This window comes from Pleurodeles waltl, chromosome 2_2, assembly GCF_031143425.1.
Source record: "Pleurodeles waltl isolate 20211129_DDA chromosome 2_2, aPleWal1.hap1.20221129, whole genome shotgun sequence".
In the NCBI taxonomy this organism is placed as follows: domain Eukaryota; kingdom Metazoa; phylum Chordata; class Amphibia; order Caudata; family Salamandridae; genus Pleurodeles; species Pleurodeles waltl.
The window spans coordinates 897,150,956-897,168,409 of record NC_090439.1 but is presented as its reverse complement, the minus strand read 5'-3'; the positions used below and the strand labels follow the sequence as shown (position 1 = coordinate 897,168,409).

At 44.5% G+C, this 17,454-nt stretch overlaps 1 protein-coding gene across 1 annotated transcript in view; it reads right to left on the bottom strand.

Annotated features, from left to right (window-relative positions):
- RIMS2 (regulating synaptic membrane exocytosis 2) overlaps positions 1–17,454 on the bottom strand; it is a 1,513,920-nt gene that overhangs the window by 209,844 nt on the left and 1,286,622 nt on the right. Inside the window, exons 28-29 of the mRNA XM_069220600.1 lie at positions 5,688–5,720; positions 16–122 (exon numbers count right to left, since the gene is read on the bottom strand). Of these exons, the coding sequence (XP_069076701.1) occupies positions 16–122; positions 5,688–5,720 (140 nt within the window). The remainder of the gene's footprint in view (positions 1–15; positions 123–5,687; positions 5,721–17,454) is intronic.

Genomic DNA, 17,454 nt, shown 5'->3' with positions numbered 1-17,454 from the left:
AAAAACACATCTTGCCTTTGGATGATAATCTTGTTCAAGCCTGGAGTCTGATCCTGTTACCGGTTTGTATTTGTTCATCTTCATTTTCATTTGGCGTGATCTTTCTTCTGCATCTATAGCACCTGCAGGTGAAACATAAGTAGGAGCATAATGGAAAGACCTTTCATAAATCAGAGGAGCAAATCATTTTATGCTAAAAGCCGCTTAATGTTCAAATGCTAATGACATAATACTTAACAGGTCATCGTAGAAATTATTATAAACTTAGGTTCAACATTATTTAAAAAATTTTTTTTACAAAAGCATGTTAACAATATTTAAATGTGAACACATTTACATGCAAAATGCACTCTGATGAAGGTTTGCGCTTTGCCAGAAAACACACCCAAGTAAAGGACTGACCCAAAGAGCAACGTTTTATTAATTACTAGAGAAGAAATATCCGTCGTCCTAAAGAGAGACGCAGGCTGTAATACGGTTACATTGCCTCGATTTCAAGAAACAACCAGAGCGAATAAGAGCATTAGCAGAGGACAGGACCGTAGGTTGGAAACATAAATAGAAAACAGCCAAAGGAAAATGTCTGGACAAGTACATGATCACAAGGTAAAAACACATACAAAAAGAAAATGTGAACTAGGAAAAATGTATGAATGCAAACAGCATAAGCCACTAGGTAAGTCTAAAATAGGTATCCACATAAAACAGTGCCTGGAAACAATCCTTATCTCCCATTTGTTGTGATTTTGAAATAACCTGATCAGTTAAAAGGCAGGGTGGATGTCAGCTTCTAGATACTCTAGGACAGTTCAGTAAGAGAACTCTAGCTGTGCTGCTCCAGGGAAGAAGAGCCTGGCATACCTGTCTTTGGGCTCACAGTGAAGCAGTGTCAGGATCACACAGACTCCTTCTACACCACTCAGAGGTCCTGAGCAATCATGATGTACACTACCTCAGAGCTCGTTTACTGCTTCACTGAAAGGCTCGCAAAAAGTAACTCACTTTTCTCATATCCTCACATACAGTATAGAGAGGTTGTAATTCCGAACTGGAACTTGGGGTGGAAAAAGGAGAAATAATGTAAAGGAGAGTTTTCCTGCGGAAATAAAATACGGTAAACCAGTAGCATTCAATAGTTGAAGATTTAGTCATTAGTTTGTATATACACCAATTAGCATATGTGAGTGTTAGGGGCCTTGATTAGAAGCCAAGTAGCTCTGGCACCAATACTTCCCACACCCAGTACTTAATTTGTGCTTGTTGTTTCCGGTGCGGAGCACCGGCACTTATTTTTGAGGGCGGGAACTTATTTTTCTGCCTCAAGCATTTACTGCGAAAGACACATACGGCGAAGACGGAGGAATAGAAAAACGAAAAAGCGTCACAAAGGGAGAAAGCAAAACGCTTCAAGAGTGAGCTGAAGGGGTAGAGAGTGGCTTTAAATGGATTTAAGAGGCCAGAGATGGCTTCAGGATTACGCACATTCAACACACATTTAATTGCAGCAGCCGCATGTTTAAGAGGAGGGCTTTGAACACTAGTACATTTTTATTTGCAAATTAAGCACTGGCCTACAGACCAAGAGGTACAATGTAACATGCTGCTAAGGACTAACTTTGTGTGGTGCTAAAGTAGATAGCAACCAGGCAGTACACTGGCAAAGACTAACCTAGCGGATTGCAGTAACTGATATGGATACGACTGATAATCCAGTTGAACAAGGCAACCGACGGGTAAAGACAATCACAGAAGACAGCTAGACCAGACCTGGATAGTAGTTGTACTCTATATGAACAAACTAACCTTTTCAAATGATGCACTATTGAGCTGGCACATGCCTCAAGAGGAGAAACATGAGTGTTTCATGTCACGGGAAAGAACACATTCCTCCTGAATCACTGCTCATGCACTGGAGTCTTTAAGACTAAAGGAGTGTTGGCATACTGGGGATATTTGCTAATTATTGGCTACAGAAAACTTTTTCACTTCTCAATACATTTCATCTCTAGGTTCACAATTACCCAGATACATATCTACTTTGTAAAAATCAGCAACTATTTACCTATCTGTAAAGGAAGCATACATTCTGCATTAAAAATATACTCGTTTCTCAACATCAATTTATTTATAGAAAACAGACTGTCCTTGGCCACACTCTCCTTCCTGACGGCAACTCTCTGACTCTCACTCCTTTCTGTGTACCTCTTTCTTTCTCTCTCTCTGTCCTCCTGCGCACCAACCATCACCTGATCTACCATCACATAATGTGCCTCTCTGAATCTATCTGACCTTTAAACTAATTTACGTGTCTTTACTATCGTTACTAGGTTAGTCTCCCCTGTACTCACCCTAGAACACTGGGATGAATATAGAAGAGGATCATCTAAAACTCCTATTTGGTCACTTACCTCTCTCATTTCCCTGCAGAAAATGATCCATCTGGTGACATACTGGCATTTGCTATTACACTGGCCCGACTCTGAGTGCTCTTATATGATACTTCTGATTTTCAAAATTAAAATGTTTGCCAGTGGCACCCAGATGGTACTGGTAGCTCATAATTCTGTTTATGTCTAATCAAACATGGTGGGAGCGAAGTAAACCCTAGACGCCCTGTTAGAACCTGCCAAACAACCTATTAGAACCCCTTGAACAACCTCTAGAAGTGCTTACGTTCAGTTTACAACTTCACCACGTCCAATAATTCTGCTCAAGAAAAATAAACCAAACCATGAATCAAACTAATGAAAGTTTGTTTAAATGTTTCCTCAACTCACCTTTTATGCTTACAGTGAGGCTTTTCACTTGAGCTTTCACACTCATAGTGTGTCAGTACTGCCTTTTTACCAAATCCCCAGTATTTTGCCTATGATTATAGTGGTGCTAATTATCAGTGAAGCTATGGTTGTGAAGGAATAGTAATTAACCTGAGCTGCTGTAAATCTAAAAGGTCACTGCAGCTCTAGCAGAACAATCCTGGCAATCCTCTTCAGTAATGACAGATTCTACGGGGCGGTCGGTGCTGACATTTTTTTCACCAGACATGGTGACACTATACTCAGTGGAAATTGAAAAAAGAATCACCCTAGTGGTATTTTCAAATTCCAGATATACATAAAAAGCTTTGGCATGGTTCTGTCTGCCCCCATAACTACTCTACCACTGATTGCAAATCGACCTGCAATAAACCACACATGCTTTTATTATTCTGCTGATGATCAGGCTCAAAGGCTACATTTCTTATCCTTATCTAGCCTATCTTATGTTTGAGAAAGTCATCTGATATAGCTATGAACTCACACTGTAATCCACATCCTAGGCCTAGACCTTTACACAATACATTACCTTACATCAGGCCAACGACAAAATAATTCCAATACAACTATTTCTAGAGTAAAATCAACCTTCAAGATGCTATCAAGTACAACTATGATAGTTTAATCCCAGTGCATAAAGTGCAAGTCTTAAGAATTTCAATATTACTATTTGATACATCTAATCAGTAAGCTTGTGAAACCTCTCAACATAGATAAATAACTGAAAATCACTTTTTATGTGAAATTCAAAACAAATGCTTACATTACCTCCACTCAGGCAAAGGCAAGAGAGGGAGAGTTATATGTATACCCCCCCAGTAACAATTCATAAATACTTCTTATCCACCTTGTGGACCTCTAATACTACATACCTGCCCACTCCTTACTACCAGACCCCTGAATTTCCTGTGGGCAATCTATCCACTTGGACAGAAAGACATCGGAGTTGGACTGGACTGCACTGCTCTTCATGTAACTTAGTGGCGTCTGGAGCAGCAGCTTACCTAAATGAGACATCTAACTAACTTGAACCCAAGGAAAGACTCCAGACTTAAAGAAATGCCCCTGCTCAAGATATGGTAGGGGCCTTGGATATACTCCATGAAGACATTTCTTGTTAGTAGTAGGTGGCCCCAGTATACCTCTTAAGTGGTTTTATTTTTATTTAGTGCACCCAGAATCCTAAGTTTTACTGGCTGCTCACTGATACTATTTGGGCTCTTTTCCAGCAAATTGCCATTCCTATTTCATGTATGTGTTGATGCAGGTCAGCAGAGAAACAACATGCTCCATATTTCCTCACAGATCACATGCATAACTACCTGCCTGTCACCAGCAGGGATACCAAATAATTAATGACAAACCACCAGGTCTGTCCTGTTGATGCCTGGAAAGAACTGAAAGGATTAAAGACAGACGTTATAATGCTAGGACCAAAAAACTCAAACAGTTTTCTTCCCTTCCCCTTTTTTCAGTCAATTGGCAATCACCACAAAGCCAAGAGCCTAAATGTTATCCTGGATTTTGGTAATTAAAGTAGATGTCGCAATAAGTTTCACTGATGGTGTCCCTACAAATAATGTCATTTATCCCTTCACGCAGCCCCCTGTAGTCATCAGGTTACCATTAGATCATGCTAACTCTAAACCTAAGCCCCCTTACATACAGGGTCACGATCTGAACTTTTCTTTTTATAACTTTGGTCCATTGGGATAGTTCCCGACTTTGGTTCTTGAAGGTTCTGGTCTGTCTAAGGTAGGGGCAACCCTTTCTGGTAGCTACGGTGCTTCTGAACTCCAAGAAAGAAAGGGAGGTGAAAGGAGAAGACCAAGGAATAGACCAGAAGACAAGAACATTCCAGACAAGAGCAGGAAACACCAAGGACTCCCAAAAGGAACAGGAAGCGCCAACAAGAACAGAGGTACAGCAGGCAAGAGCAGGATATGCCAACAGAAGAGAGGACACGCCAGCAGGAGCAGGAAGTGTTGCAACACAAAGGAAATGAAAGGTTCAGCCCATTATATACTCATAGGTAGGAAGTGACGTAAGAAGAAGTAAAGAGCGTCCATCTTGGATGGAGAAACAGTAATCAAAGCCTAAAATGCTAGGGACTGAATAATGGGCTGGCGCGTAGACCTGCAGCATGCCCAACATAAAACAAAGACAGGCATCGTGGAATGCACCCGCTTCAACAAAACAGCTACAGCAGGTCACCACGCAGTGTCCCCCGGAAGAAGAGGGAGGTGCCACAGGGCGCACTGCAGTGGTAAAGAGGGTAGCGTTGTGGGCTGGACTATAGCCTGTGGCACAACATACAAGTTCCCGTGATAACAAGTACTTTTTATCTATGGAAACTGGGCTTAGCATTCCAAGAAAGCCATCTGTATCCATCATTCCCCTATCAAAAATAAGTTGCTGACTCCCAGTCATCGGATATGTAACCGTGTGCAGACTCTCTAATTGCATCCACAACACAGGAAAGTAATTGCAATTAGATAATAGTCCCTAAAATACAATTTCTGTTCTTCCAACTCCAATCGAACTTTTATCCAAACACCATAATAAGTAATCAGTGACAGTGCTTAATTATCCTAGGCCCTTCACTCATCCCGCTCTGTAAGCGGAACCCATGCTGCTGTCTGCTAAAAATCATTAAGACTGGAGTCCCAGCCCTGATCTTCAGGAAATGCACAGATCAAATTCAGTTCTAGAAGTCCTTTCCCACTAATTTTGCTTTTGCAGAGCAAATGATCCTCGAAAGGAAGAATATATTAGCATGCTTTATTCATTGAAAAAGTAGACAATCTGACATATGCAAGACACATATATGCACTATCCTACTATAACTAATTTTCTGATTGTCTAACCTACCTGAATCCTCATTCCCTGGTTCTGAATTCTTGTCTTCAATAGATAAATAAGTGTGATGCATAAAACAAAAGAAAATACAAAAAATGATCACAAAAGAAATAAAAAACAATGATGGTGGTACAGTGGACGAAACAATAACAATACATAAAAGCAGCAAACCATATATGAAGGTAGCAATGTATGTAGGACATGATAAACAAAAGAAATAGATAACAAAAAATGGTTATGTTTTTAAAAATAGAAAATATAGGACATTTTAAAGAGTGAAAAATTCACACATCATGAGAACAGCAATAACTTGCAAAGGTGATAATCAACAAAGATGGTATGTTAAAACAGACAAAATAATTCTGGTTCTAAACTCAGCAAGGCTTTTGGCTGGGATTACACAATATGATGTATGTTGGTTTTAATGGATTCGGATCAGGATAGTTAAGTATCTCAAAATGATATATCATCATCATTTAATCCAGAAGAATTAGATTCTAGCTCATAAGTAACGGTTTAGAAAGCAAGAGGGAATCAGAAGATTCAATGGCGATATATAGCATTATAGGAAGTCCAATATGTCGGAAACGCCAACCACAACTTGCCAAAAAACGTGTGCACTACTTTTACTTACTGCTCTAGCAACTGAGGGCATATGCTTCGAAGCACTTCGAATACTCCTGCTAAATAATTTATCTCTAAAAACCTTTGAGATAGCACTTAGCTCCTTATTTAGTGTTGTCAGTGAAAACAAACTAATGTTTGGATTTAAAGACGTCTGAGGAAAGGTACAGAGTCAGAAGAAAAGCTCTTGCTTTCATGACACTGATGTGACTCGTTAGGGGGTCAATATGTGACCACTGGCCTGTTATCTGTGTGAACATTGCACCCTAGACCTACCATTTCAGCTTTAGTTATGTTTTTGGAAAAAGCTACAGGACAATATAAAGTGCACAACCTTTTTGGCCCTCGCTTTTAACCTCTGTCTATTGGGCTTTGATCCAAAATATGTAGAATGTGATGGCACTTTGCATACACTGACATTAACACAAGACCATACAATGTTCTTCGCTAAATTTGTCTTGTACATCATGGAATTAACCTTTCTTGCCTCTCTTTGTTGACTGGTTCCTCTCTCAATTGCTAATGTTGGTGTTATGGTCTCATTTTAATCTGCTCCTTCCAGTTGCCATTTCTAGATATATTTTCATGACACATTTGTCCTCCAAAGTGCTAGATCAATGTCATGCAATTTAAATCCAACATCAATGATATTAATTTGCAACTAAGGATGGGGACATACATGAAATGGCAGGAAACTATTGCTATTTACATTTAAGTCTTCATAAAGCTGGTCGCTTTCATCTCAAGTTACTGTGAACTCAATTGGTGCAAGGCTGCATTTCCTCTCATATTCCCCCTAGAGTGACATCTGCGTATGATGCACTATTTTAACTCAATGTATCTTGTTTAGGGAAAACCCTCTAGTGGTTATGCCATGTGTTTTTCTCTTTAGTATGTTCATTGCCATCTTTTACAATGCATATCAGCATTGTCGTCAACTAAGGCAAGAATCAGCTTTGCCTTTTTATTTTGAGATTTCCCCATACACATCTGCAAACAATTTAAGGGTGCTATCTATTTAAGTATACACAATAGGGAATGGCCTATTCAGTGATACACAGTGGGAAAATGTTAGTTCTAAAACAGTTAAGTATGTATATTCTTTTCATATAACAATTATGTGCAAACATCACAAAAGGAACTTATTAAAAGAGAATCATTATATTTTCTTACGCTTTTGTCCATATACAAATTAAAGAATTTCTGGTTTCTAAGAATTAAAGGAGTACATACATATCATAGATAAATAATATGTTATGTGGGGTCTTATCAAGGTCCGATATTTGAAATAGAAGACCATTAGTTGAAGAACAATGATAGCGCTTTGAAGGAACATGATATGTCTCTAGAAACTACTGAGGTCTCAGAATGTGGGGGGTAACCACATTTCCTAAAGCAAAATGTCCTGACAGCAGACATTTCATGTGAGCCCTGCAAGTGAGGAAAGGGATCTCAAATACCTCTACACAAGTGCCTTACTTTCACCAAGTCATGAAATGTAAAGCCCTTAATCATTTGAACAGCCTGGTATTAAGAAGACGTGTACGAAATATAACAGGAACAAATTGGTAACATCATTCACCTGCTTGACCAAGAGGGCATGGCTAGCAGGAATATAAGAAACCAAAGGCCATATTGTGTGTTTTCCATGACGAGATGTCTGCCTCCAGGACTTCACATAAAAGAGTGACCTGAAACAATTGAGTTTCACAAACCAACATATTTTAAGTGATGTCTTACGTAAGCATCATGTATGTAATCTGCATTATTCTCACAGGTAACTTAAAACCCTGAGAAGCTGCTCTCATTATTTTTTCTGGCACAAACACATTAATGATTGAACCCAACAAACTATTTCCACTCTCTCACGCTCTAAATATTTTTTTAGTTATTTGTCCTGCAATTCACCATGCCTAAACTCCATGCTTCATTTCCCCTTACCTTACAGATATAGTGGAAGCAGTGCCTTTCTGCCACCGCCATCTCCAAGCCTATGCTTTCTTACTCAAAACCATGGGGGTTTATTTTCTTAGCTTTTATGTACATGATGCACAGTCACCAATGACAATAAAGAACTATTTCTACATCTAAATGGAGTAAAGGCCTCAACATGAGTAGGTGCCTCATGCTTAAGTTAAGAAGAATACCATGTGGATAGGTGGTTAACATGTCAGAAGTGCTTCTGGCATGCTCATGATAAAGAAACTTTAAATTGTTAATTAAGACACTAAGGCCCTCATTATGAGTTTGGTCGGTGGCAGAGGCCTCCCACCAAACTCACTGCACATGGAATACCACCATGCCAGTCTTCCACCCATCGGCACTATTAAGAGTTGCCTGCTGGGCCGGCGGACGTAAACAGCGTTTACACCTGCTGGCCCGGCTGGGAACAGGGCCTTTACATTGATGGTGACTCATAATTGAGCCAGCGGCAATGTGAAGGTGAGTCGGTGTGATGGTACCCGTCACGTTTTTCACTGTCCATAATTCGGGCAGTGAAATGTGCGACAGGGTTGTCCATGGGGGCTCCTGCACTGTCCGTGCCCTAGGCACCCCCTTGCTGCCAGCCTTTGCATGGCATGACTACCGCCACGCAAACGCTGGCAGAAAGGGGACTCGTAATCCCCAGGGCAGCGATGCAAGACCGCTGGCACCGCAAGACTGTCGGCAACATGGCCCTATCAGCGGTCTGACCGTGGCTGCTCTGCCATGGTCGTAATGTGGAAGCCGGACCACTGCTTTGGCGGCAGTCCGACCTCCACCACGGCCGCCAGGGTCGTAATGAGGCCCTATATTTGGATGACTATCTGATCCTGTGAGGCATCTGGTCAGAAAGGGCAAATGATGGAAGCAATTCCCCAGAACTCACTTGAGGGGCAAAAAGAGTTTGCAGCCGTGTAAATGCAGTGGAGCTCATACACCACACCACCCGCCTTGATGGAGCACTGAAGTCTGATCACTGTTATGATGGCTGTCTCATAGCTTAACGGTCCCTGTTGAATCAAAGACCACCCATACACAACCAGATCACATGGTCTTCTTGGTTCAACAAAGGTGAGCTGTGTGGGGACCCAATGGGTGAGTAGTACCCACACGGAGGAGAGGGTAAAGCAGATGTAGCTCTTCCAACTCTGAACATCTTTGGGTCCAGAACTGATTGAGTGATGCATCAGGAAAAACTCAAGAATGGCTTATGGGTGGAGGGATTGTGCAGAATAAACAGAATAGGTGATTCACAGTCACCAGTGGAGCTGAGACACAGAATCAGAAACTAAAGCAATCATGGTGAACGTGGGCAGATGAAATGAAAGAACAAGGAGTGCCCTGGTTGGAACACTATGTTGAAGGTACTGGCAGAGTGGACAGGAATATCTTACAACAAGCTCCAAAACTTGAGGACTTTACCTTCTAGAGGCAATCAATGGAGGACTTTCTGGCTCAGAAGGAGGACTAATGAGAGGACTAAATGTCACCAAGTGGCACGGGAACAAGAAGGTGGGTGCCTGAGGTAGCAGAGGCAACAACAACAGAAATCAGAAAAATGAAGACACATGCCTGCCTTTGGCTCATGTGTGAAAGGCTAGCCAGGAGGGAACACACAGAGGCAAACCTGTGTAGCAGCACAACTCAGAGCTGCAGGAGTTCAACTCCACCCTTCCACTAAGGCATCAGATGTCCCAACTGAATCTTACCAAATCAAGGGAACATCATGAACATTCACCACCCAATATTCGTCAAAACCACCAAAAACGGCAGATTAGCATCCCCTTCCTTTTTCTGTGGTACACACTATTTTCCTCTTACGGAATTGCAATTGCTTGTATACTTATGCCGATATTATGCAAATTCTGTAAACTAATAAAAGTTCTAAAAAAGAAAAACTAAGGAACACACTAGCTACCCCCATTAGTGAAGCTGAAAATGGAGAGCGCTGAGCCCAGAAGGTATGCCGTTGCTCGGAGTGGGGTGGAGCCAGTCATAGTGGGTTATGTTAATATATTGATTACCAGTCATCAAAGAGATATTCTTTTTCATCTCAAGGTTAGGAATCACTAGTCAAAATACATCACTTCTGCATTTTTTTCTATGAAGTGTCTGAGATCACAGTCGGTCATGATTAATATAAGTTGCTGATTATTATTTTTTTACCTTTGGGTGTTTACTTCATTTTTAAACCCTCCAACCTGCCTTTCAGTCATTAGCATGCTCAAATTGTAATTACTGGCAGGCCGCATGCCTTGAATACGAATGAAGCCCAATCAGTTTTCAGAAAGCACAACTCGTTGTCTCCAGGCTGGCACAGATAGGATTTTAAAGCGCTGCAATTACTGAGATGCGAAGGCGCTCAGAAGCTTGAAAAGCAATGTGCAAGGTTTGGTAGAGACCTGAATGACGTATCGGTCCATCTTTTTTTCAAAGATTTACGTGAAAACCTTCTTCTTGTTTAGAACTGTATCAAAAGTTGCACAATATGAAAGTGCAGAATGCTGGCGTTCTCCAACTACACAATCAGGGTGATTGAGTGAAGGGAGACAAGCTCGCCCTCTAACTGTCGTAGAAAAACACAAAACAATAGCTTCTAAGCGCTTTCGTCTCCCCCACGCAGTTTTTATGTTTTATAACTAGACATGCAACAGGTCACTGCCAAATAACCTGACGTCACACTTTTGCCAACACATAATACAAAGCATCACCGGTCCTAGACGCACTACATCCTGATTGGGTAAGGTTAAGGTTTGCTTCCATCCAAAGTGGCCCTGTACTTCTCAAGTAGAACTGTCGCGGAGTGGATGAACACGCCCTGAAAAGGGTGGGTATTACTGGGTAGAATGTGTTAATTAAGGTTTAAGAATGTTTTTAATCTCAAATAACTTCAGATCGTAATCAGCCTAAAATGTTTATTAAAATCAATAACTCATCTAATTCTTTCCAGTTGTGTATACCCAAATCCTTTGCAATACTCAAGACCTAAAGGTAATGCTTATGAAATATTTGCAATGTATTTATTTGCACGGTTCATTGAATTCTTTGCAAAAAAGCCCTTACAGAAAAGAAAAAAAAGACTAAAAAAAATTACAAGAAAATTATCCCGTCGTGAAAATCACAAGATTCACCAAATACACTGCAAGGAAGTTGTGCCATTATATCATGATGGGTTAAAAAATGCATTCTGTAGCAATTTGAAAGAAAGAAAAGGTGGCTGTTGAACACAAGGTGAATTTGTGCTGTGCATTAATATTTATTTATTTTAATCCTGTTGGGTCTGAAGTTTTTCCTGGCAAATAGACAGGAATGTTTCTGAATAAAACACCCTAATGCCTCTTAATAATGTGTTGGGCAACAAGGTTCTGCTCCTGTGATCTCTTCTACCGAGTTATTTTCTTGCAATTGTAGCAAAACAACAACAATTCTTACTACTCCAGCGTGAGCTTTATGTTCCGAATTGTAAATAAAGAAGGATGTAAACGTATTGAAGGCATGCACAATTCTAGTTTGTGCTACTAGTTTCATGGCGACAAAGAGCGAACTGATGTACAGCTTTGGCACTGCCTAAGCACCTTGTTCATCCTCTGTAGAATGTGCCCTATCAGTGATAGATCCAGTGAACTGCCAGCGGCCCGTGAGAACCTGAGCCCAATCCCCCGCGACACCCTCTTGTAACATCGTTCTATGTACTCTCCTGGGGCATTTCCATGCTTTTCCTGATCTAAAACCGCAGTTTTCTGCCAAAAAAGGGCACTTTGGTCCTGGAGTTTGGCTCATTCTGACGGTATCCGTGTCGGCCAGCTTACATATCTGATGCCAGCCATGGGCATATTGCACTTTCAGCCTCCAGAATGCCTCCCAACACCGCATAAAAACGTTCCTCCAAAGATGCGAAGTAAGCATTCTCGCCATGTTGGAGTCGTCTAACAATGAAAGTTATTCGGCCATTGAATAACTCTTAGGATGTTAAATGTTTAGTTTCTCTTCTTCCTGCCTCCTGGCGCATCTTTTTAAAGCACATGTATGTGGCATTTTGACATAATACAAATAGTAATACACAGTCCCCAGTGCTTTATGTGACAATGTCACACAGATGTACAAGTGGGAAAAAACAACTGCCCAATGCAGTGAGCTGAGCCTTCCGAGAGCTCAGGCAACTGCTGGTTTCTGCCCCCAAAAAGACTCCACGTGTACAATGAAAAGAACAAGGTACATAAAAAAACTTAGTGCATATACTAACACAATGTAAGAAGCAACGGTTTAACAATAGCAATGCTGCTTGCCTGTTGATAAGTTTGCGGTAAATGCTATGGAAACATTACCATTGCAAGAACGTGCATGCAAACACTAAGGACCCGATTTGAGAAAAAGAAGTAAAGCGGCTAACGCAGATTTACTTCTTTGTGCAAGTGCAGATTTACGATTGTGTTATTCACTAGTATTTTTCCAGCACGCAAGGAAAGGTGCACCAGGGACGCAAGTTTCCAGGCATACCACTGCAAAGATAGGTCACTCTTCCGACGGGATCCTACCCCCTTCTGCGGAGTGCTCCACATCAGAGGAATCCTCACCTGGACAATGGAGCCCTCTGTGCATTTATTTCAGCTTATTTTGCTTCAGGCAAAACATTTTCCCTGTGGGAAGGAGCACATCAAATATATGTGGATCTCTTCCCTTTATCCTCCTGGAGGGAGAGTTACTCCAGCCCAGTGGTCAGTTGTTGCCATTGAATGGTCGTGGGACCTACTGAACTTATTTTTAGGGACCGGGACACTCTGTCCCTCCTGCAGGTGGCTCCCCCGGCAGTCCGCTGCAAGGAAGCCCACTCAGACATGGTGGCAAGGCCTGCAGTCTTTAAAGGCTCGAAGCCTGCCAAGGCATTCCTTCACACTTCAGTGATTCGCTCGGTGACACTTGAATGGCGACCACTTATGAATACGCACTACCCCATGCGCGGACTTGTCCATGTCCTGTTGCCCACGTAGTGCTGATTAATATGTACGTGCCATCTCAATATGCCAAGTCGTGCTGAGAAATTACACTAGGAGGCTCGACCTGTCTGCGATGTTCTGAGGCGGCCTTATACGATGCCAGAAATGCATTTGGTCTGACAAATGACCATAAAAGTATCCTTAGACAGCTTCGGGAAACTAGTTGGCTGAAGGAGAGGCCGAAACGTCAAAAAGATGCAATGTCACACTAAGAACATGTCGCACGAAATTCTGAACCGCTTAGAACATCTAGTACTGTAACAGTAATGGTGCCCGAAAAAGAGTGGGGGGGACATGAGGACATATTTATGACTGCTAACTGTAACAGAACATATGCACTTGCAGTTTCTGTCGGCAGTGGCTACTAGCAAGCATGGTCAATGTTTAATATTGCATTCACACATTCATTTCATTTTTCAGAAATAAGCATAAGGTGAACACGTGTTGTCTTTTATACGCTATTGCCCCAGGTTCCTGTTTAGTAGATTGGCATACTCGTGTTTTCTTTATAGGGTTACGAGTAGCCAATAGGCTACAGGAGTTTATACTTGAATAGTGTTCTTGACCTATATCAGTTAAAGCTTTCTTTCCGGCTCTTTTTCTCCTTGTATTCATATCAATCTAATAAGGAACTTCCCAGATACATAATAAAAATACATTGCTAAAATCAACAATACAAGGCGTGGCCAAGATGACGGCGTGAGCAGACGTGTTTGTCCGAGCTCTGCCGCCTAGGCCTCTGGCATAGCTTTTGCGACCCCGGTAGGGGTGCTTCTAGGAGGCCCGGGTGATCGCGCCCAGAGCCGCGGACGGCGGGGTGCCCCATGGGGTCTGGAGCACCTGCGGAAGAACCGAGCGGAAAAGCAGAGCCGCGTGGCTGGTGCCGGCACCGGTGGCAGGAGAGCACGGCCTGCGGCGGCCCGGGCGGTGCGACGGCCCCAGGACCCGGTGCGCAGGCGGCCACGAGAGGTGGCGCGGCGGCGGCCCGGGAGGGCGCTGTGCGGCTGGTGCCCGCCCGGGGCTATGATATGCTTTTGATGTGGCGCGGTGCGCCGAAGTCACGAGGAGCATTGGGCCTACGCCTCTGCCTGGAAAGATGAGTGCGGCTGCGCGCTTGGGTGGCTGGATCCGGCCATAGAGAGGCCCTGGATTGTGCGAGGCCCTGGGGCAACTGATCGGTGATGCAGACGGCCAGCGGTGGACCTCCCCAGAGACGAGGCAGGTGGTGCGGCAGAGAGGAGACGTGTATTGCCCGCAGATGGAGAGGTTAGCGGCGGCTGGTGACTTCGGTGGGCCTCGGGTGGGCATACTTGTGAGGAGGCTTCAACTGAGCTAGACCCACGGCGCAGTGGGGAGCTGGAGGGATGGCGGCCGCTAAAGGCAAGCGTGAACGGACGGTCAGAGACATGCTCACCGGGGCTCGCCCAGTGCCGGGTGGGGCTCCTGAGGAGCTGCCTGCTGCTAGATGTCCGGAGGCGAGGGGGAGGAGGATGAGGGGGCCCCGGTAACGAGGGGCTTTCTTGCCTCCCTGTTCGATTCGCTCCGGAGCGACCTCCAAGAGCTTCGAAGGGACATCTCCCACAAGGTAAAAGAGTTGAGAGCAGAGGTCACCTCCCTAGGCGAGCGGGTGGCTCAGGTCGAGGAGGGTGAAATCTCCCGAGGTGAGGAGGTGGCTGATCTCTAAGAAGAATGCATTCGCTTGCGGGAACAACAGGATCTCCTTCAGCTTGTGGTAAAGGACCTAGAGAACCGGTCACGCAGACATAACATTCGCATTAGAGGAGCATCAACTGGGGCTGAGAAGGAGGACATTGGAGAGTTTGTGGTAGAGTTATTCCATTCAGTTCTAGGCCTGGAGGAGTCCCGAGAGATTACGCTTGATAGAGTGCATCGAGTGGGTCGGGCCCGAGGTGATGGAGATCGCCCTCCGGATATCCTGGCATGCGTCCATAGTTATGGGCTCAAGGAGAGTATATTGCAACGGGCAAGTAATCTGCCGCAGATCCAATTTAGAGGGCTCCAGCTTCAATTATTTCAGGACCTCTCGGCAAGGACTTTGCAGCGATGGTGCGAATTTAAGCCTATCACGGAACACTTGAGAGCACAGGATGTGTCATACTCTTGGGGTCACCCGTTCCGCCTTATCTTTCGCTGGGATGCGCAGCTCCATCAAGTGAAGTCCATATCGGAGGCGAACCGGATCCCGGGCCTGGTGGAGGGGGGCCAGGACTTGTGTGCGAAGCTGGGCCCGAGCAGAGAGGACCGTCCGAGCTGGAGGAGAAAGGAGAGACGGAGGAAACAACAGCGACCTACCGCGTCAGAGCAAATGTCGGAGCGGCAGTCAGCAGTGAGCAATGTGGCAGCTGGGACCAATGTTCAGGATCAGGGCACTTGAGGTCGACTGGTCAGCATCGGGTCGCCTATTCGCTGGCCTACTGGCTGTCAAGGAGGGGCCTGGGCGGTGGGGCGGATGGGCCTAACTGATGAACTTAAGAGGATTTCGCGACCCAGTTGGAACTTTTTCCTCTGTGACGATGTGTGCACAAGGACTTTTTTGGTTGCGAGCACCTGTTGTGCACAATGGTTGTCTGTTGATATGTTTCCCTGGGAGTCCAGTTTATGAGTGTTATTGGCGGAGTAGCCCCGTGCTCTTTCCCCTGGAGACTCTCTTCCTGTTACGACATGACAGTTAAGTGTCTAAGTTTGAATGTTCATGGGCTTAACAACCCAACCAAGCGGTTAGCGATTCTGTCAGGCCTGGAGAAATCTCACATTTGCCTTCTACAAGAGACCCACTTGTTACACAAAGACACGTTTCGCATGTGCTCACGATGATTCCCTAGGCAGCTTTGGTCCTCAGCTTCTACGAAAAATGCGGGAGTGGCAATATTGCTTGCGAGGACTTTTCCTGGGGAGGCAGTTGGGAAGGTATTTGAAGTTCCGGGTAGGTTCCTAGCTATTAGAATGCGGCTTGGGGCTTTTTCTTTCACCGTTGCTTCCCTTTATGCTCCGAATTCCCAACAGGAGACTTTCCTGAGACAGTCAATCCCCCCTATATTTAGTTCGCCAGATAGCGCCATTCTGATAGTGGGGATCTCAATCTGGTGATGGACAATGAGCTTGACCGCTCGGGCCAACGCTTTGGGCAGACTGGGGCATTGACGGAGATGGGGCACCAATGGTTAGCGGAGTGTGGGTTGGAGGATGTGTGGAGGAAGTCGCATCCTACACTCCGGGACTATTCCTTCTATTCTGCGGCGACCAAGACCTACGCACGGCTCGATCTCTTTTTGGCCTCACAAGAGTTTATGTCCCGGGTTAGAGAGGTCACGATAGAGCCCAGGGCCTTGACTGATCACGCCCCTATCACTGTTGAATTGGCCATGGAGGTGGGCCGCGTGGGTACCCCGGGCTGGCGCTTTCGTGACTCTTTGCTTCAGAGTCAGTCAGCGGTGAAGTCGCTTCGGCGCGCGATTATAGACTATATTGCCTTCAATGACATCGGTAGCGCCTCCATGGAAACCCTCTGGGAGGCAATGAAGGCAGTAGTGCGGGGCGAGGTGATGGCACTGTCTGCGAGGGATAATAGAGCAAGGAGAGAAGTGAGAGAGAAGCTAGAGCAGAGAGTGGCTGCATTGGAGCGCTCCCATAAATCTACCGGTGCGCCCAGAATTTGGCGAGAGTTAGAGAAGGCAAGGCAGCAGCTGAAGCAACTAGACTGGGATAGGGCGGAGTACGCAGTAGTACGACTCAAGCACAAATACTATATTGGGAGTAATAGATGCGGAAAGTTACTAGCGCACCGGTTACGAGCGCAGCGCGTGGCGTCGGCAGTCAAACTGATTCGCTCCCCTTCCGGAGAGGTGGCCTATACGTGTGACCAGATTGCTGAGGCCTTTGCGGTATTTTACCAGGGTTTATATGCGGCGGATGAGCGGGACGAGGCGACCCTGGACTCTTATTTAGAGGGCATAGCAATTACTCCTCTTGGTGGGAGGGAGGCGGCGTTATTAGACCAGCAGATAAGGCCAGAGGAAGTCATATCGGCGATTTCCCGCCTGAAGACTGGGAAGTCCCCCGGCCCTGACGGGTTCACGGCATTGTTTTACAAGACTTTTTGTGCTGAGCTTGCCCCGCTTCTCACAAGGCTTTTTAATTCCTTTCGGAAGACGGGGACA